Genomic DNA, 20,725 nt, shown 5'->3' on the forward strand with positions numbered 1-20,725 from the left:
CTTGAAACTGAAAAAGGAAGACAAAAATATATCCCAAGCAATGGAAAGCTGGTTGAAAGAGAGACAAAGTAGAGCTTGTGGGTAAGAAATACTATTTTTCTGTTATTTGCACTTGTTAAACACAAAAATACTATCTCATGCCCTGCATATTTCATAGCCATGGATTGGCAGATGTTGGGAGAGAGGGGAACTTGGGAAGTTGCACAATTCTCCTACTCTTCCCTGGGGACACACTGGATCCTGCCAGAGGCAGAACACAACTGCACAAAGCTGGATCCTGCACCTCCAACAGGAGATGTGGGGAAGGAGGACAAGGATGATCAACAGCACAGAGCAGACAACAGCCAAATTTATTAGAAAACTCTTCATAAATAAACAAGATGTCTGAGGGAGAGGTTTGTAAAGTTATGAGCAGAGAAGGAAAATAAGGGTAGCTTTCCATTCACTCTGAATAAATATATTGAGCATCTATTCTCACTGAGAAAGACACAAAGCTACTACACAAATAAACTCTGCCAATTTACTCACTACCTTGAGGACGTACTCTTCTTTATCTTTCTGCAGATTTTAATTGATATTAGCAAACATTTGCTGTCTGCAGGACTGTCAATTTTTAGAATATCATTTACTGGAATTTAGTCTTCCATCTGCTCCAAATAAATTAAAAGTCCCTAAATCAGAATGTAAATTTTTCTGAAGAGTACTTCATATCAGGTGTAGGACCAGGAGAGAGACTGAGCATTCTCATGAGGAAAATACCACAAACAGCCAAACTAATGTCCCCTGTCTATGCCTCCAGGAATCTCAAGAGGTCCCTTCCCACCTAAAATGAATTTGTGCTTCTGCAAAATGGAGAACACGTCAGTACTTGCACTAAGGTTGCTATTGTGACCTCTTACCTTTGAGAGCAGAATCATCTTCTCCAAGATTTATAGTGTTTAATCCCAGCTTTTTACCACACATCACACTTCTCCTTCCACTCGTAGGGTACTGTAAACTGCAGCAGTTTTTGTTAGAAAGGGGCTCAAAAATGTCCAAGTCCACATCAGCATCCTTTCTGGTCAATATTTGTGATCTCCCATTTCCAGTTGCAATTCTACTACTGGGTCTTCCCAGTTCATGTCTCTGACATTTGACATCCTCATTTTTGAGATCTGAAAAGTTTTTCATTATTTCATCTGGCTGTGTTTGAAATCTTGAGTTTAAATTCTGTTCTGTAGCAAGCCACAGAGGCTTCTGCCTACTGGGAGTAACTTGATTATTCTGTGTTACCTGGGAAGATGACTGCAACCAAGAAGGAATTGCACCTGCAGAATCAGACAATTTCCTTCCTGTTAACTTTTCCATTTGCTCACTCAAACAAAGCTCATCATCAGACTGAACGTGCTCTGGAACTGCTGCTACTGCTGCCTCCTCTTTGGCATCTTTTGTACAAACTTGAGATGGGAACACTTTTAGATCATCCTCTAACTGAGACAAATTTTTCTTTGTAAAGCTGATTGAGTTCATCTTAGGCTCAGGAAGATTTTCTTCTGGCAGAGCTTTCCAGTTCAGTGAACTACTGGTTGATTCTGAGCATTTAAAATGTAGGTCTGTTTTCTTGTCTGGGACTGCAGGTGCATTTCCTTCTTTCCTCTCAGTTGAGGGAGATGCTGAGGTATCTTGCTTGTGATCTGTAAGGTCAATTGTAGTGTTCTGGTCAGCAAGGAGATCTCCAGAGCCTCTCTCTAATTCTCCATCAAATACAAGGTTCTCATCAACATACAACTTCACCTTCTTTGCTCCAACATCAAGGTCCTACAAAAATAAAAGTATGAAGATTTCAGTCAAGCTTTCAAGCATTAGATATCACTGCTCTGGGCCTCTGACATTTGAACACTTAATCAATAGACAGATGAAAACAATTAAACCCTGTGTCAGTACATGCTTTTGACTAGTTTTTAATCTAAAGCTGAAACAACTAAAAAATACTGTGGAATAGATAAGATTTTTTTTTTTAAAGGACTGAAAACCCTGCTAGACACTACTATGAATCATTTTGTCTGGCAAGGTTTGATTATTTAGAAAAGCTTGAGGGAAAAACCCTAGATTAAGTACAATTATATTTGATCAGGATATCAATTCCAGAGGCATATTTTGCTTCAACATCTCTAACATTCACCACATTCACGACATGTTCCACAGTGAACAACCACCCAGATCAAAGCCACCAGAGTTAAAAAGAGTAACAAAGAGTTACAGAAATGCAGAGCTAGAAAGAACAGTGAGAAAAAAATTATCCAGTCCATCTCTTTCCACTGAAGAATGTAAAATAACCTACACCATTGTGAAGAAATATGGTTTTAACAGTTTTCAACTAATCTGCCTTGATAGCCTATTCCAACACTTAACTAGCCTTTTAAACAGCAGCCCTTTATCTCAGACACAATTCTGCCACTCACAACTTTATGTTCTTCTTCTCTGTGGCACCCACCAATACCTGATTTTTTTATTCCATTGAAGTTGGAACTAATGTTCTTTCTATTCTCTTCACCATTTCCATATAACCTTTTTTCCCCCTTGACAAAAATACCATTATCTTCAAAGAAAATATAGAAGATGAGACACAATCCATCTCTTTTCTGTTCTCTGACTTGTCCATCTCATGGAGTCTTTCAGAGACTCTCTGTTCTTTCCTTCTTTTTGTGAAAACTAAGAAGCTTTTTGTGAAAGTAAGAAGTTTCAGTTTCATCCCTCTTGCTCATCTCCTGCATGTCAGTTCTCCTTGAATACTGATTTAAATTTTCCTCTGCTCCCAGACTAAACCAGTCACTCCTTCCCTTCCAAGTAAAAATGTTGCTGGTTCTTCACTCCTGAACACACTGTTTAAGGCTTACAAGTTTTCATAGCTTCCATCCTGCTACCTTCCCAATAATGACATGCATGAGGCAAAAAAATGCAATATGGACCTACCCAGAGGGAAAGCAGAAGATGCAGGCATGACAAGAAAGCTACAGGTGAGGGAGGGGAGTAGGTGTAGGAATGCAGGCCACATTCCTGATAGGAAAAGATAACCTTCACTAAGTTCCCAGAGAACAGCTGTAAACCCACTTTAATTGGCCATTATGGCACGGCTGCCTGTGGTACTCCTGTAGGATCATAAAGTGCTGTATTTCTGTGCTGATGCAGTCAGCCATAAAACAGGGTATTTTTTCCCCTTGAACGAGGACGCTGCTAGATTGATCTAACTGGGGATCAAACCACTTCAGTAATTACATCTATTGAAAACTACCTGCATGGCTTTGCCTGGAATTATGATGGGGAAGAGAAAGACTATCAGGATGCCCCAATAATGCTATTTCTAAAATTTCTGTATGTCTAAACTGCCAAAGTCCTCCTTAAGTGCTAGGGATACCAGATATTCACAGCTGAATTTGGGATAACTGGAACATTTCTCTGTAACATTCCAGCTCTACTGCTGTTAGGAACACTCAGCCTTTAGTTCTGCATTTTTACCTGGAAATTGGTATAAACTGAAGGGGACCACAAAAATATAGATGTACATTTGGAAAGTATTTGTCAATGTCATCATTTTAAATTAAAATCAGCAAATTCTTAAGAACAACTTATTTTGAAATGAATCCCACTGCGCTCACCAGCAGCAGAGGACAGGTAGACAGAAAACACTACAAAATGAGATAGTGGAGCTCATTCTCCCTGAGAAAGGACCAGTCAAGCCCCCAAAAAAAAAAAGGGCCAGTCACTTCAAAATTACTATTCCAGTCAGTGGGACACTCTGTTCTCTGGTGCTTTGGAATGTCTGGGATAGGTATTTTAGGAAGCAGAAAAGGTGTCTGAAATGTACCAAGATGAAGCAGCCAGGTATTTCTAGGATAACAGAGACAGACTGGACTGGGGCAGACATTCCAACAGCTGATAGCTCAGAAGAGCTAATGAAAATCTTCTGCACCAAAATCCTGAGCAGACTGAGCCTCAGGGAGGAAAAATCTGAACAGATCTCAGAGACTCCAAGAACAAACATACACAGGCACTAGACTAAAAACTGCTCTTTTTCATTCCCTCCCACCCCTCTTCTGAGTTTCCAGTTGCTTAGTGATCTGTTCTGGTGGAAAAGATTGACAGTTCAGCTTCCCCAGTACCACTGCTCAGCTCTCCTCCAGCGTGAGGAGGCTGGAAAAATCCCTTCCTCATGAGTAATCCCACCCTGTAAACAAACACTCAATACTTCATCCAGGGCACTGGTTTTCCCTCCTGGAAGAGTAATTAAAAGGGCACAATGTCTCAGAACAAGCAAGTAGGTAAGAGCAGTGTCAGAAAGAAAAAAGATTTTGTGAAAACAATTCTGGTTTCTTTGGCTGTTCCTTCCCAGCTTGCACCCTCAGCCCTCCCAGAGTGTCTGCTGAGATAGTGCTTCCCAAGGAGAAAATAAGGATGGTATTTCTGTCCCTTTTTGTGATATTTGTGCACAAAGGACAGAGCTTAAAACCAGAGGCACTTTTCTGAGAATTCCTCCTGGACAGAGGACCTGAAATTGCTTCTGCCTGACTTTTCAGAGACGTTTGGAAAAGAAGCAGTAGAAAAGAAGTCAAGAACCAAAGAAAATTCTTCTACAAAACTAATTTGGAAGTTCCAAATTAGGAAGCTGGAACGAAGCTTCTGCATCTTTACAGATAATGCACTTCAGGGGTAATCCAGCACTGAAAAAACCCCCAAGAGAATGGACAGAAACATGGGCACAGGAGGAACAAACACAAGGGCAACCACCTGAAGAAGAAAATTACTCAACTAAGACCTTAATGCATTTAAGTATTGATTCCATTCCCAGTTTCATGAAGACATACAACGGACATCATACTGGATCTTTGAAAAAAGTTTTAATAGCACCAAGTAAGGATGCAAGTTCAAGGCTGTATCAAGTAGTTACAAAATGTCTGACTGTTGCAGACAAACTTGAAAAGAACTGGCTGCTCTTACACTTGTTCCCTGCCTGCAGACTAAAAATGACCTCCTTTTTGCAGGTCTCATCTGAAGTAAATAAAGGCAAGATGAAGCATCCTCTGAGACCTTCCTTGTAATCCAGCGAATCAAGGAATGATGTCATCTGACTTTTTCAGCTTCCTTCAGACATATTTCTTCTCCTTCCAGGCTCAAGTTCTGAAATTCAAATATACGAAAGTACCGCCCTGACTTAATTTTTGGCCTATTTTTGGAAGCAGTACTTGGACATCTCTCACTTACATGGTTTTTGAGGGAAAGAAGGCAGTTAGAATGATTATCAAAATCCACACAGAAATGTGGCTCTGGATTTACATTAGCAGGAAGAAAATTGATAGTTGATTGTATTTTGGGGTTTTATACTTCTTAGACAAAACTTCCTCATGACAAATTACAAAATTAGGCAGAACTGCTTTGTATTATTCTTTCATCTTAAGGATAATGAGACATTTTTTTAGCAAGCGTAAACTGCTGCATTTCCACCAAAATCCATAGGATTATACTCCCAATTGATTTTACACATTGCCTCATAGCAGGTTATTAAAGAAGCAGAGCCTTGAAACACAGACAAACATTTCTGTGTACTTCCTGCATTATATTCAGTAGATTTGGTAACAAATCATACCATTACCTCCAAGAACAGCAGCCCTTTTGCACACTCTAATGATGATGGAACATCCTGTAGACCACATTTTAGTGAGAAAAGCTATTAAAATTCCAGGAAAATAAATATAAATCATGCTGTAGTAAATTTGTTTTAAGCTGTCCCTTCCACGGCCATTTCCACATGTATAAATTACCATATGTGCTTATATAAGGACATGGATGAGAGCAAAACCAGAGGGATAAAGCCTCTTATTTATAATCCAGGACAGCAAATCCTCTTTGATCCAGTACCTGGGATTTTTTTCTTAACATCACAGTGTACAAACAAGAATAATATTCATGGTGACATTCAAACACACAGACAAGAGACCCTTTGCCATCTGCCATGATATGTCTCCCTTGGAAGAGCAGATTACTTGTTTTATTATGAGCACACAGTAGTGGACTTTTTAATTGTCCCTGGCCAGGGAGGGGGGCTGCAACTAGATGATCTTTAAGGTCCTTCCAAGCCAAACCATTTTATGATTCTCATTAAAGTGACAAACCCCAGACTGAGCAAGAGTCAGCCTATGTGTATTTATAGACACCAGAAAACACAGATTTAAACCCGTATTTATTTACACTGCGATTAGACAGCTGAAAGTCTTGGATATTAAGATGCACTTACCTTTGTATCTTTATTTTTCACCACACTAAAGGATTAATGACAGAACGTGCAAGCCTTTTATTAGGTCTTTAGCGATCTTTAATAGCTTTAAAAGCAAATGCTCCTTGTGCCCATGAAAACATTATCCCTACATTGTTATCACTTACAATTAAGACAAAAGCAAATTTCACAGCAGACAGGGACACATCATAGCTCCTCTTTTATTACAGGAAATTGTATCTACTTTTATTTCATGCTTTTAGAAAGAAGATCACGCTGAATTTCCCTAGGCAAGGCAAGAGCAAACATACAGAGGAGTTGAGAAAAGACTACTTACACTGGGAGTTGTTGTGTTGTAATTCCAAATCTTGATCTTGGATATACCAAAGTCACATGACCGGGTGGGATTGCGGATAACAAAGTAAAGTTGGACGGGTGGGTGGAAAGGGCACATCCAAAGGCAGCTTTCCCTGGGGAGCTAAAAACACGAACAAGCAGACTGTCACTAATGCTCCTTCTCCTGGAGCAGGGTATTTTAATTAACTCCCCACCCCCCAGCAGAACAGGCAGCCATTAGAAAAGTAAAGGTTTCATAAAATCTGCCACGTAAAGAGCAAAACCTCAGCCTCGTTTCCCAAGAGTAAATCCCACTCTCCCGCCTGTCAGACAGCTCCCAACAACCTGGCAATGAGCTAAAGGTCAGCTGCCTGCTGTCCCAGGGAGACATCTGCATGCTCAGAGCACAGGCACAGCAAGCCCAGTTTATTTTAATCAAATTAATCAGCTTTGCTGGCACTAGGGGGGATCACTGAGCACAATGGACACTGTACAATCATTTTACAATTTCTTCGCTTCTGGTTCATCCTCTAAGGAGGGGAATCTTTGAGAATTTTACTTTACTGCCTGCCTCTGTTTTAATCAGGCTTTGCAGATAATCAGCTTCACTTACAGGTCTATTCCTCAGAGCTATATTGGACTCTACACTTGAAATTTTCTAAGATATCACAGAATTCCCAACATGAATTTTACATACAACTGGCAATCGAGAGATTTGAAAGTACCAAAAAATGCCTCATTATGGACATTGTTAAGAACTGCTACCTCAACATGTTCAGAATGTAGGAAAAGGATATGTGACAGCTCAGAAAGAAGAGTTTCAGAATCAAAATGTTGAATATTAATATATTTGATGTCCAGTGTTATCCCAAAACGGAGATGAACAAGGCCATAAAGTGAATACACATGCAGGTAACATTCCAGTGATCTGAAATTAGCTGATAAATTAGTTCCCCTTCTGTTCTCAGGGACACACAGTACACAGAAGATAACAGGAAGTATTTTTGCACATCTTTCTCTCTGGAGCGTTTCCGTTTCTCTTGAAGGCAGTAACCACAGAACTTTCCTCCAGAGTACTTCAGTTTCTCTTGAAGGCAGTAACCACAGAACTTTCCTCCAGAGTACTTCAGTTTCTCTTGAAGGCAGTAAGCACAGAACTTTCCTCCAGAGTACTTCAGCTGTGTAACTAACACAAGGACAAGAGCCCTGCAGCCTGTTCAGAGCTATCATGAATAGATCCACTTCTCACCATGATCATCTCTGTACTCCAGACTCTCATGGGTCTCTGCCCCAGAGCCTCTCAAAAAGCTCTGGGAGATTGTTTCTGCTTTCAGCAACAGTTTGGAGCACAAGCAGCCATAAGAGTGCCAGACAGGTTTCATCCTTTCTACTTAAAAAGAAAGAAGCCTCTTGACATCAAAGAAATGAAGGACAGCCCTCAAATCACTGTGAGCCCAACTCCAGGGTCAACTTCAAAGCTGCATCATGTTTTTGAAGCCATACTGTGAACAAGAATGGTTAAAAAACAATTTCCCAACCACAGACAACACCTGATCAGCAATCTAGCTGCACACCTCTCCAGTCAGGACCTGACTCCCCAGAAGTCAGTAAGTTCTGGTGTATATTGAGAGCCAGAGGTGCCTTCACAGGACCGTACCTGATTCAGCACCAAAATGGAAAGACCTGTTCCTGCTTCTCACTGGTATCTCTGTAAAACTGCACATGATGTTCCAAAAATCAGAGGTTTGAGGTTTATCAGAGCCAGACCAAGGGTTGTGCCCTGCGTGAGAGGCAGCCACAGAGATCATTTTGTTTATCAGTGGAAATAAGTGATAGGGCTGAGGTTACACAACCTCCCAGGTGTTACAGTCCCCATCAGGGCGTCAAAGATCTGACACCAGAAATTGAAGGCACCTTGACGGATCCATGCCAAAACTCAAGAGACTGAGGAGGACCCTCATGTTTTACCCCAAAGAGTGATGTCATGTCTTTGCCTTCACAGGAGGTACTTGAGGCTGGGGTTACTGTCTAACTCAAAAATTCTTTGAACCATCAGGGTGAACCTGATATGTTAAGGAGTTGGAATCACATTTGACCTGGACCAAGGAAAAAGGCAAGAGTGGAAACCTTTAGTCTTAAGATTTTGTGGGAGAATTGGCCTCAGGCACTGCTTCTTGTGGGCACTGAAGGTGTAAATGATGGAGAGTAAAGGAAGCCTCGAGCACTGTGAAGAGGAATGACACAGGTCTAAGGGTCCCCCATGGTGAGGAAATACCTTTGTTAGATATTTACCTGTCCTTGTTATTCTGAGGTTTAAAAGACCTCTAGATACAAATAAGAATCAAAAGGTTTATGGAAAACAATTTCAAAAAAATACCTAATGTATGACTTACTAAATATTATCACAAAATCCCAGCATGGTTTGGGTTGGAAGGGACCTTAAAGATCATCCAGTTCCAACCCCCTGCCATGGGCAGGGACATGTTCCACCATCCCAGGTTGCTCCAAGCCCTGTCCAACCTGGCCTGGAACACTTCCAGGGATGGGGCAGCCACAGCTTCTCTGGAAAACCTGCGTCAGGGCCTCACCACCCCCACAGTAAAGAATTCCTTCCTTATATCTAATCTTAAAAGTTGAGAGCACCTGATATTCTGCCAGGCATTTTTTTCTTTTACAGAGTATCGCAAAACACAAGGAAGGAGGGAGTTTAAGTGCTCTTTTTAAAAGTCTGCAAGGCTAATAAATAAACTAATAAAATAAAATCCCACACCTTCAGTAAGAGTATTCTCAAAGACAAAGGCACACCTAAATGATCAAAGATGGAAGTGTTTTAACCATGGTGAAACGAGTTTTCCACACAGTAAGTTTTTATTTCAAGTTTTCGTTCTGTTGAAAATATTCATTGCTTGGAGATTGATTAATTTATTGAGTTTTTAATGCACCCTAAAGCTTTCTTGTATGATCTGAAGTGTACACAAACTGGAAATGCTGCTCTGCCTTCTGAAGGAATCTGCAATTCAGGCACCACATACCCACAGCCTAAGAGCATATTCCCTGCCCAGATTGCATCTTGGATGAAGCCTCAAGAGAGGAGATTACAGAGTCACAAATCAAGGGAATATATTAATCAATGAAATATAAAAGCTCATTACTTAAGAATATTGGGATATATAAATGAATGAGTAATACTGAGAATAACAGGTTCATAATGGCTTAATGAATGTATTACTACATAATTTATAAATACCTAGAGAGTCTGAGAGTCACTACTACAACTGCTACTGAGTGTCACCTGCCAGACAGCACAGCCTAAAAAGGAGAATGGGTATTTATGAGATCCAAACCACAATTTTCACTAAGGAAGACGCTTCAGGTAAAAATATTTGTCTGGAAATAATACTCCATAAGGAGTTCCAACTAAATCTCAAAATACTGCATATTTGTCCTCCTTCAAGTCTCATTTACCTTGCGAGCAGAAAAGTACCATTAGCATGAAATGAGTTGTAATTTATGTTTTTAATAGGCTAAGTCCTTTAGTATCCTTGTGCACTAAAATCATACTAATTTTTCACTAGAATCCTTGCTCTGAAGGCCCATGACGACAAATGACACTGAGTGAAAGTGCAGCACAAACAGAACTATGGCTGTATGGAGGGCTGTGGACATTTGCTAATTCTTTCACACCAGTCACTGTCTTTTGTCCATTGTCATTAGTATGGGAGCACCTCGTATCTCTTCATCTTACTGTCTTGCACAAGAGCCATGAAAAGACTTTTACCTGCCACATATTTTTCTTAATCTCTTGTTCAAAACTACCTACACAGTCTCATATTTGCATGATTCTTCCCTAGGTAAAAGCGTAACAAGGGAACAAGAGAAAACAGGCACATTTTCTTTGAAAATTTACTTAGATTTGTATTATCCATCTGAAAAAAAATTAGCAGTGAAGCTCCTGTACCTTCAGACCAGAAGAATTACTTCAGTTCTTAACACTGTCTGCATCATTAATTGTTGTCTTCCCTGATGGGGGAGACGTTCAGATTTTTGCCAGGAGACAAAAGGAGGCAAATGGGACTTCATGGCTTCTCAGTCTCCTGATAGGTGTTTATTAATTCTAATCTAAGGAGTACAAGTCACTGGCATGGCTTAGACATAGCACAGAGCAGAGAATGCAGCAAGAAGACAACTTAGCAAGATCTCACAGCCTTTTTAAAGGTAAATTACCCAATGAAAACTTAAAACACAAGGTATTTTCACTTTTTCACCACTGTCCAACAAGCTCCTAAATCACGTAGACAGGAACTGCGGAATTCTGTATCCAATCATCCCAGACCACTATTGCTGCAAAATATGGAGTTAGTGAAGAAGGAGAAAGAAGCTTTTGACTACAACTTATCCTCCATTTTGAGGTTTTCTACTTCTATCTATTTACTATGCAAATAGACCTAAAAACTCTAAATTTTTCACCCTGTGATAATCTCACATAGTATTGTATCACCTAATTCACACCATTGTCAATTCAAATTCTTCCCAGAGGCTAGGCAAATTTTCCTATGGACAAAGGTCAAAACCAGTACTGTCCAGGGGGGTAAAACCTTTCAAAACAGGCAGAGAAATATTCTCTGCCTTCTAGGTTCCCACAAGTTCTAAAACAAAGTTGTAACTGAATACCAACATCTTGAACAGGAGAGCTGGATTTGTTACTAAGAAGCAATGTTTGTAGGGCTTTTTAATTATCAGATAGTTGTTATGCAGTTGGGTTCAAAATGCAACCACATCTCTGAACAAAAAACCTGGTGATAGAGTATTATAGGAATATTACAATGAGAGATTTGAACATCCAGGACTAAGCTGTCTTACATTTAAGTCGTTTTTGACCAGGCAGCACAAATCCCCTGCATTGTCAGCATTTCGAATGTCCACATCGTGAGGAGACACAAAGATCCTCTCATTGTGCAAATCAAAGAATTCCACCTGGCTCAGACCCACGTTTGCTGGATTCCCCCAGTTAGAAAGAAGTTCCATAGTCACATAAATGGCATCATGCACTTCCATACTGGTTGTCATCTGGATCAAAATGAAATACGGTAAAAACGTAAGCGACAAACCAATAAAATGTGAAACAAAATAGATTGTTAACACTGCAAAAGTGATGGGTCAGAAGCAAAAAGATTGCAAAGTCAAGGCTATTTGGATGACATTCAATCAGTCATTCTGGGTTCCACCAATTCTGCCACACATCAACACTCTTAAAAAGCCTAAAGAGAAGGCAACTCTCTGTTCTTTGTCTGATTCCTTTGTCATTCTGATGAACAGTGATAAATTCTCTTCTCTCACCCTGCCATATGTTTATTATTTGATGTAGGGCAGAGCTGAGGGATGCAGCTCATTTAATATCCTTTTATTTCAATAATACTGGGAAGCACCAATTACAGTGCACAGATGCACAAACCTTCTCTCTCCACATGGAGTTTACTCCAGCCAGCGATCTGTCATTGTCACAGGCAGAATGGCTCCCACGCTCCGCGAACGCTTTCAGGAGTCTCTTCTTTTGTCTGAAACAATGTATTCTGGGTTATTTCCTCATGATTTCTGCATTTTTAAGAAATAGTTGGTGCAAAGGTGAAGAGATGGTAGGATGAACCCCACAGGAAAATGCACCCACACAGTGAATGACAACTTTCACAGCATTCCACCTTAGATACACAGAGTTTTTTAACCAAGCTGGGCTCCAGTTCCCAGCTGGTTCTAAGGCAGTGTGAGAAGAGAATGCAGAGATGATATGAAGAGAGTAAAGTGAGATGTTGGTAGATCCTGCTCCACAGAAACGGGCCCAAGGCTGCATTCCCCAATTTGCCACTTGCATGGTGTCTCAAGTATTTGATGATTACTGGGTATAGCAATTGGACTGGTGGTATTCTAAAAAATCTGTCTTCAAAGAAGGAAGTTATCCTGAAGCAAATATATATAAATATATACCTGCTTCCAAAAGGGCAGAATCTCTCCACAGCTCTTGTGACTGTAGTCCTTGTCTGGCGTTTTTCTGGAGGTTCAGTCATTGCAGAAAGAAGAGATGAAACAGAAGATGTCTTCTAAGTAAGAAAAAGATGAACATGTTTCATTCAGATTGTTCTCACCAAATAGCATCAATCTGCATCTCTGGAACAAGTAAGAGTTTGGGCCCAGCTCATCTGTAAGCCTATCCAAAGTTAAAGCACATTTCATGAAGTTGGTCTTGATTTGCAATGAAAGAGCTGAGCTTGGAGCTTGATCTGCTACATGGAAGAAAATGTGGAAGCCAACTCTGAGGACTACAAAATACACACACACACATATATAAACATATCTATAAAATCTCACTGTCTACATTTGGTAGGACTCAAGGTTGGCCAAAGCTTTGGCACAGGTCTACTAGACCTTCTCCTCGAAAAATGGATCATAAAGTCTCTTAAATCCCCAAACCCCTCAATTCTATTAGCACAAAATAATGATTTATTTTTTAAATACAGAGCTATCAGTAGGCTACCTAAGAGAAAACAGAGGAAAAGTGCTGCATTCTTACAATGCTATGGGCTCTTTCTCTGACTTTACTTCACTTTTTTGTTGATTTTTGTTGATTTCCTTGCTTATGAGTTTTTAATTGTTTTTAAACATGGTTGCTGGAGGTAAGAGATGAACACACACTGGGGCAGAAAACCCTCAGTGAGATCTAGCAGTGTACAGGACAGCTCTGCTCCAAAAGCAGAGCATGCACTAACAGGGAACAGTACCCATATTAATGAGTCCTGGAGGAAGGTAGGATTCATTGGGATGGAAATCACACATTGTCTTGTTTCAGAAGCTTCCAGGATGAAAATGGCTCAAGTGGGCCTGCAGCTGTGCATTTGACTGTATAGACACATCATATGGCTGGTCTATCAGTTGCTCAGTGATCCCTGTAATCAAGAGGGAGCTGTGGGATGCCATCCTGAGGAAGCAGATTAAAGAAAACAAGCCTTTGGAAGAATAACACAAATTAAATTGCACTTAGGGAGCATCACCATTCATTCATACACAATCTTAATGTGTAAGAGATTGTAATTCATGGGGGTTTTGCTACTTGATCAAACAGCTCTCTTTTTTTTGCCATACCTTTTGGGGGTTTGTGGCAACTGTCTGCCTTTGCAGATCTCCCTGCAAGAATTCGTTCTCAATCTGCACTGCTTGAACCACAGCTGAAATGGAGAGGTCAGGATCCTTCTCACACACACTCTTCCTAGTTACTGAAAGGGATGTTTCTGGTCGACTTAAGGGCTCTGCAACCAAAAAAAAGGGAAGAAATACTCATTTGTTCAGGACACACAAGTATGGAACATTCCAGCATCCGAAACATCCCATTCAGTTACAGGGCTTTGCAAGCAGTCTGTAACCATCCCAAACGAGGCTGAATTCCCCCAATTTGGTTTTATGTTAAGATTCCAAGTCACATCTACTTTAGGCAACAGTTAAAACATCATCATAAGAAGAGGAAAACTGACAAATGAGGAACATAATTTTTATGCCTTTAGATTGCTTTGTTCTGATATTTAGTGGAAATGCCTTGTAATAGTCCATTGAAAACAAGTATATATAATTTAAGCACAGCAGGAATTTGTAATTGGGGTGTTCAGCTACTTTGAAGGAATCCCCAGAGTCTTCTAGCAAAACAAGGGGAGTCAGGAGTCACTATTTACCAGGCAAAATAAATGACTTTATCACTTAAGCAGTCATCACAATGCCCACACGAATCCCAATCTTCCCAAACTTCACGGAGAAATAGAAACGTCACAGCCTATAAACAGGTTTGAGAGAAAGGAAATAAAATTTAACAACAGATGATGTGAGATTGGACTAAAAGAGAAGCACAGTGGTTGTATCTGAGAGCTTTAAAAGTCAAGGGAAGAGAAGAGACTGAAGTTGTACAGACATTTAGAGTGAGGGGAAATACTGAACAGGCTGAAGTGCCAGTGTGCTCTCAATGCTGCAGGAAGGAGAGCACAGTGCAAGTAACATGAAGTCCACCTTGAAAAGACAAGAAGTTAAAACTGAGTTGAGATTTGTGTGCATTCACTCTTTGCACATACACCCATGAAAACTTCCAACAAGCATCAGTCATCTCTGCAAAAAACAGGGGTAAAGATCTGCTTGTTCTTCTGTACTGTATCATCCCCCTGAAATGAAATTAATTTAGAATTTAACATGATAGTTGGACAGAAACAGTTCCAACCAGCACTATTATAACCTGAGAAAATGCTGCACACATCTCTGGGAAGTCAAAGCAACATCTGCTGCAACAGATGGTGGGTGAGGGTCTCAGAAGCTACAAAGGGGATTTATTCTGGAGCCAAAAAGAATTAACTTCTTTTCCTCTGTTTGGTTTTCTGCTGATTAAGAAACTAATATTTTGGCTTTCCAAAACCACTGGCCTTACTGCTTTCTTGGGAAACATCTGGATTCTGCTTTTCTGAAAAGAGCAGCTTGGCCACAGAGTATGGTGGGTCTGAAAACTTCACCTCAGACCTTTCAAAATTCAAGCTGATCACACTTGTTCAGTTAAGAACTGCACTGAACTACAGCTGCAGTCATGACTTCAGCCCTGACATTTGGGGTTTGGTGTGTTTTGTTGGGGTTTTTCCCCAGGAAAAGACCACACCTTAGCAGTAGATTTTTAGAACAAACAGCAGTGGCTTCAAATTATGTCTCCAGCCCAGGAAAAATATTTTCCAGTATGGTCCTAGATACTGGCATATCTACTCAGCACTGCAGTCTGATCTCAGTGTTTAAGGTGTAATTCAAGTACAGTCCCAAGCACTCACAGAGCTCTTTTGTCATGCTGTGGAAAACCGTGCCTTTATTGTGGTAGAGAACTCTGAATTTTGTATTGTTACAAATATGCTGTGTTAAACTCTTCCACCAAACATCAACTGCTGATTGGGAGAACACACATTTCCATTAATACCACAGGGAACAGATCTCCCTGAGGGAAGTGGGAAACACAGAGCAAGTACTGAACAAGGACTGAAATGGAGAGGGAAAATCTTGTGCTGTGGAAGCAAAAAGAGAAGGAAAATAGTAAAGATGTGGCAGAAGATTAAAGTATACAGGATTTTATACTTTATCATAATTTCACTGAAGTCAGAACACTCAAGGTGTTAAAAACAACAACAAAAGCGCAGAAAATTCCACTTAAAAGAAAACAGGCAGGGGAGTGACAGCTAAAAAAATCACTTAATGACAGATGTGTGCTGAAATTGCATCTGAGCCAGAGGGGGAAAAAGCATGAAAACTCTCCTTATTGGCATCATATATTCTTATTTCTTACTAGAACAAATTATTTCATGTCTGTCCTGGTGCAAGAACTCAGCAGAAAGTGGCCGAGTGACTTCATTTTTCAGCATGACTGGTTTGACAGGAATGTACACTTCAGCACTGTCCTTTCTTTTGGCTGAGAGAACTCGCACTGGCTTCACTTCTGCAAGATAAAGAGGAAACAGAAATGACAAACTTTTAAGTTACATGGAAGCAGCCAGCGCAGGAAAAATTATTGGATTTTAAATGCTGAAGTTTTGCCACTTTAATTATGTTGGCATAGCTGAAGTGATGATTTCCCTCCCTTTCACTGACACTGTTCTATTGATGTAGAAGCACATATGCATGGCTGGCACTAACTCAGTGAAACAAAATAAAAATAGTATTATAATGTACCAATACATCTCATCTCTGCCAGATATTTACCTGCATTACTGTCAAGAAAAGCAAAAATAAAAGAGAAGTCCTGAGTCACTCGTTAACACAGTTATACCAAAGTAAATTCTTAAAATACAGACTCAAATGTTGTCTTGTTTAGAAGTTTCAAAGGGGGAGAGGGTTGCTTAGAATAGTTCATATAAGTACTTTTTCACTTTTTGATCTGAGAATTATTAATGCCTCTATTGCTTCCATCACAGCTTTGAAATTTCCCTCTGGACAAAAAGTCATGCACTCTCCCAGAGATCTTGCTCTCACTGCAGCTCCATCCCTTGTTCCTGTCTCTTCTCCTGCCCTTCTCCCCATTCACACTCCACTCACATCTATGATAATAAAAGGAACACTCCTCTATTTAATTTATTCAAAGATTCTTCCTCTCAATTTATGCAATTAACTATGGATTAGGAAAAGAAAAAAAAAAAAAAGAAGCAAAATAAACAAAACCAAAAAACCAAAACCAATTACTGTACCTGAAATGAGCAGGGAGGGAATTTTGAGAACTACTGAAGGTAGTTCTAGGTCTGGTTTCTGCCTGAACTCTCCACCCTTTGTTAAAAACATCTTTGAGACCTAATGACTGGTTGTGGGTTTGGACACTGAGGTCTCCAAAGGAGACAAAAAGAGACAAAAAGAAGGGGCTCATGTCAACTACAGCCCACACTGTGACAAGTATCCAGCACCCTGGATGTGAAATAAAATCGAGACTGGGAAGATTTGGCTTCCTGAATTAGTGCAAAAACGGTTCAAAAATATATTTTAAAACATGATGATTTCTTGAGAAATATCACAGTCTGAGACAATCTTAGTTCCAGTGTCCAGACATGGTGATGCAGGTGCATTAACCAGGGCTGTGTCTTTGGCTTTGCAAAAAAATTTTTTATGAAGTACAAGACGATGCAAGTCTCCCAAATGAGGAGATCAAAACAACAGGTTTGCTGAAGAGCATGAGAACTTAGGAGGGTATGGAGTAACTCCTAATGATCAACCAGCTATTCCCTTAAAAACTTCCCTCAAGGAATTGTTATTGTAGCACTGTAGTAGTGTGAAAGACACAGACTCACTGCTTTGATCCTGGTTGAACTCCAGCACAGTCAAGGCACCAGAATCAAGGCCAGTGCATCTCCCAGCATCCTGATGTTCAGAACCTTCCTTCTGCAGTGCCCCACTGCTATCCAGCTGAAGGCCTTCAAAGCCTGTAATTGCTTCCTCGGTGGGAGATGGCTCTGAAAACACATCCTCTTCAACAGAGTCATAATCATCACTAAGGGAGTCTTCTTCCATCCTTTCCTCTTCCATACTGCACTGCAAGCTGCTTCTCAATTCCTGGTACAATATAAACACATCTGTCAGAAAAGCTCAAACTTGTATTTTAAAATAAACCAGAGTGGTTGCCTCTTCCTCCCCAGGAGAAAGAAAAATCTTCTCATGAACTCGGAGCTGTAATGCAGCTAAAAATATTCACATTCCTATGTTATGTCTTGGCTCCTTTGATGAGGGCTTGTAAAAAAAAAAATCATCCCACAACTCCTGTGCTCCTTCTCATCAGTATCCAGCAGGAACATTCTGTAGACCAAGGAGTTTTTATGTGCAAAACCAATTTTTAGGAGTAAGTTACAAAAAGCAAGTAAGGGGGAGAGCAAAGGCATATATTTGTGCAGTCTCACAGTTGTGCCTTGCTATTTGAAGAGTAGCTGCAATCCAGAATTTCCAAATGCCTTCACAAGACTGTCAAGCTCATGTAGCAGCAACTCCTTTTTAAGCACTTGAAAGATGATAATAGTCCTGCCTTGTACACATCTGTACTTCAAAAACCAGTAGAAAAAGAGTTGGGGTCAAATGGGCTAAGCTCCCAGTTTGCTTGGAGTTTTTTGAAATGGACACACTGTAACAGGATTTTATGCAAAAAATAACCTATTTTGAAATTGACTGTGGAAAAAACTGCCCTGCCTCTCTCATCATGCACCACAAACAGCACAGATGATGCTGGAGAGCTGTGTGCTTTTATGAATGCAAAAGGAAAAGACCTTGCATCTCTTAAATGCTTTTTTTCCCCCCCTGCTTTGTTGGTATTAAGAGTTTTGAGATAAATATAGGTAAGCAAACTGTATAAAATGAAAACCTGAAGCTAACTTAGGTACAAATGAACTGTGACAGTGTATATTCAGTTTGCAATGAAAGCTTCAAGCTGCTACAGATTACACTTGTTAGGAAATCCATGTTGACAGAAATATATTACAAAGAGCAGACAAAGTCAGGTTCAAAAGAGGGTTTATAAGCAACCTGAGCCTTGATATCAAGCATGTCTTTATGACAGTTAAAACTAATATTTCCAGCTCTTTGACAGGAAATTGTAAAAGCTTTCTTTTCATTTGAAACCTCTGCATCTGCATTGTAACAAGACACTAAAAAAAACACATTATAGCCTCAGCAAAATCAAAATTATTTCTATCTTGATGAAAAGGAAAAGTGGGGGGTTGTTTTGAAATTATTGGCTTACTATTAAAAACACATAAAAGATATAAATATCCATCAGTGTAAACAAGTTACCAGTTTGTAGAGCAAAAAATAATCATCAATTCAGGAGCAATATAGCAACAAGAGAAAGATGCAAGCTAGGAAAATATGCTTGGGAATTTTGTCTGATATCAGTGGTAAGATCTGTAAACAGTTTCATATATAGATGCTACTCCACTACCCAGAAACGCTTTATTTATGTCGTTAATTAGTTAGGCAGAAAAACATTCATGAATTTTTGTTCATTATTTGTTTTCTTTCACATTTGTGAAGTGTGCTAGAACAAACTGCAATTAGTGATCAAATGGAAGGCTGCACAGTCAATATAACAACAATCCTTGATGCAAAGCAACTGCATTGATTATAACATTTTCAAAACTTTCGTCTGATTTTTGTTAGGTAAAACAATGACATCCAACAATTTTAGCATCATTATTTAAAGACTAACCTAAAGGGACAAAAAGCTGTTGTTTCAGCTTTCTCTAACCTGACACCCAGGAGTGATGTTCACCTGGACAACCATTAAGTGAACTGAAACAGGCTCCTTGCAGGAAATACCTAGATTCAACCTAACAGAGACAATATTCTACCTCCAAAAATAAGGTTTAACATTTTTTGTGTTGCTGACTGAGATTTGATTTTCCAAGAAGCTTTACTTTTTATTTTTTCCTTCTTTTTGTCACGTCTCATCAAAGCAAAATTCTCTAATGAAGACACCACTACATACTGGGTTTGGATGCTCCAGCTGAGGCTGATACCTGGGTTCACACTTCAAACAATACTGCTATGAACAACAGAAGGCAACTGCCAATTGTACCTGGGAGAGAGGAGCATCACCATCATCACTGCTGCTCTGCACACTCAAGCTTTCATAAGGTTCAAAATCGTCAGAGTACTCCAGAGATGGTTTAATGTAGAGTTTATCCCCCCTTTCTGTTTTGATCGCCACAGTTTTCTGTCAACAGAAACATTCAAAGGAATCAGATTTCTGCTGCATATCAGTGGTACAAAAGGAGTAACCATCACACCTTATATAACAATTCCATGATCAAGAACTGCTTTTCCCCTCTGTTCCAGAGAAGGTTTCTGCCCTCCCTGAGCTCACCTTTGGGCCCTTGAGGTATGGTTTAACAGCCCTGGTCAAACTCCCCACCTGCTGCTGCTGCTGTGCCCAGAGTGGGCAGTGATATTAAACCTTGCTCTCTGTTGTTCATATACTCCTCTAGCATTTTCTAAGTGCCAGGGGCAGAGATGTCCCAGAGAGAATATCCTAAGACAACTTGGGTGAATTCTTTCAGTAAGTCTATCTTTTCCCCTCACAGCATCCCTTAGCACAGCCCAAGTTTGACAGGTTTGGCCAGGAATTGCTGGGTCCTCTCGTTATCCAAAAAAATCCACATGGAACATCACTGGCAAAGGAAACTGCTATTGAGGCACGACCTCCTTCTCAGTCTGTGGTTGCACTTTTCCTTAGCTTAATAATTCCAGTTGTTCATTAGGACACAATAACTCCTATCCTCCCATCCACCTGGACAAAAGACTTAAGGAATCATCCTAAGCTAGGCCCAAGTAGCAACCACGTTTTAGTACAGAGCCACACATCTGGCAAATTTAGCAAAGAAGTCCTGACAGGCCATAATGTAAGCAGAGATCTACTGGGAGAAACAGCAGCTGAGAAAATGAACTCAGCTAAGCAGTAAAGGTGGTAAATAGAGTAATGCAGCCTTAAAGCTTCAATGTGCAGTATTTTCTGAAAGAAAAGAAAACCTGCTTAGCACAAACACTTGATCCACGCTGGCACAGACCTCTGATCCAATCACTCAAGCACAGACTGGACATCCAGCCAGGCCAATGGCTAATCAA

At 40.1% G+C, this 20,725-nt stretch overlaps 1 protein-coding gene across 1 annotated transcript in view; it reads right to left on the reverse strand.

The window, feature by feature from the left end:
* Positions 1-20,725, reverse strand: part of KATNIP (katanin interacting protein) — a 56,474-nt gene that overhangs the window by 27,642 nt on the left and 8,107 nt on the right. Inside the window, exons 6-14 of the mRNA XM_082292547.1 lie at positions 19,680-19,817; positions 17,410-17,671; positions 15,924-16,073; positions 13,715-13,878; positions 12,563-12,639; positions 12,036-12,138; positions 11,444-11,650; positions 6,585-6,725; positions 900-1,797 (exon numbers count right to left, since the gene is read on the reverse strand). Coding sequence (XP_082148673.1) covers positions 900-1,797; positions 6,585-6,725; positions 11,444-11,650; positions 12,036-12,138; positions 12,563-12,639; positions 13,715-13,878; positions 15,924-16,073; positions 17,410-17,671; positions 19,680-19,817 — 2,140 coding nt within the window. The remainder of the gene's footprint in view (positions 1-899; positions 1,798-6,584; positions 6,726-11,443; positions 11,651-12,035; positions 12,139-12,562; positions 12,640-13,714; positions 13,879-15,923; positions 16,074-17,409; positions 17,672-19,679; positions 19,818-20,725) is intronic.

The sequence above is a fragment of the Coloeus monedula genome (assembly GCF_965178545.1).
Source record: "Coloeus monedula genome assembly, chromosome: 16".
In the NCBI taxonomy this organism is placed as follows: Eukaryota; Metazoa; Chordata; class Aves; order Passeriformes; family Corvidae; genus Coloeus; species Coloeus monedula.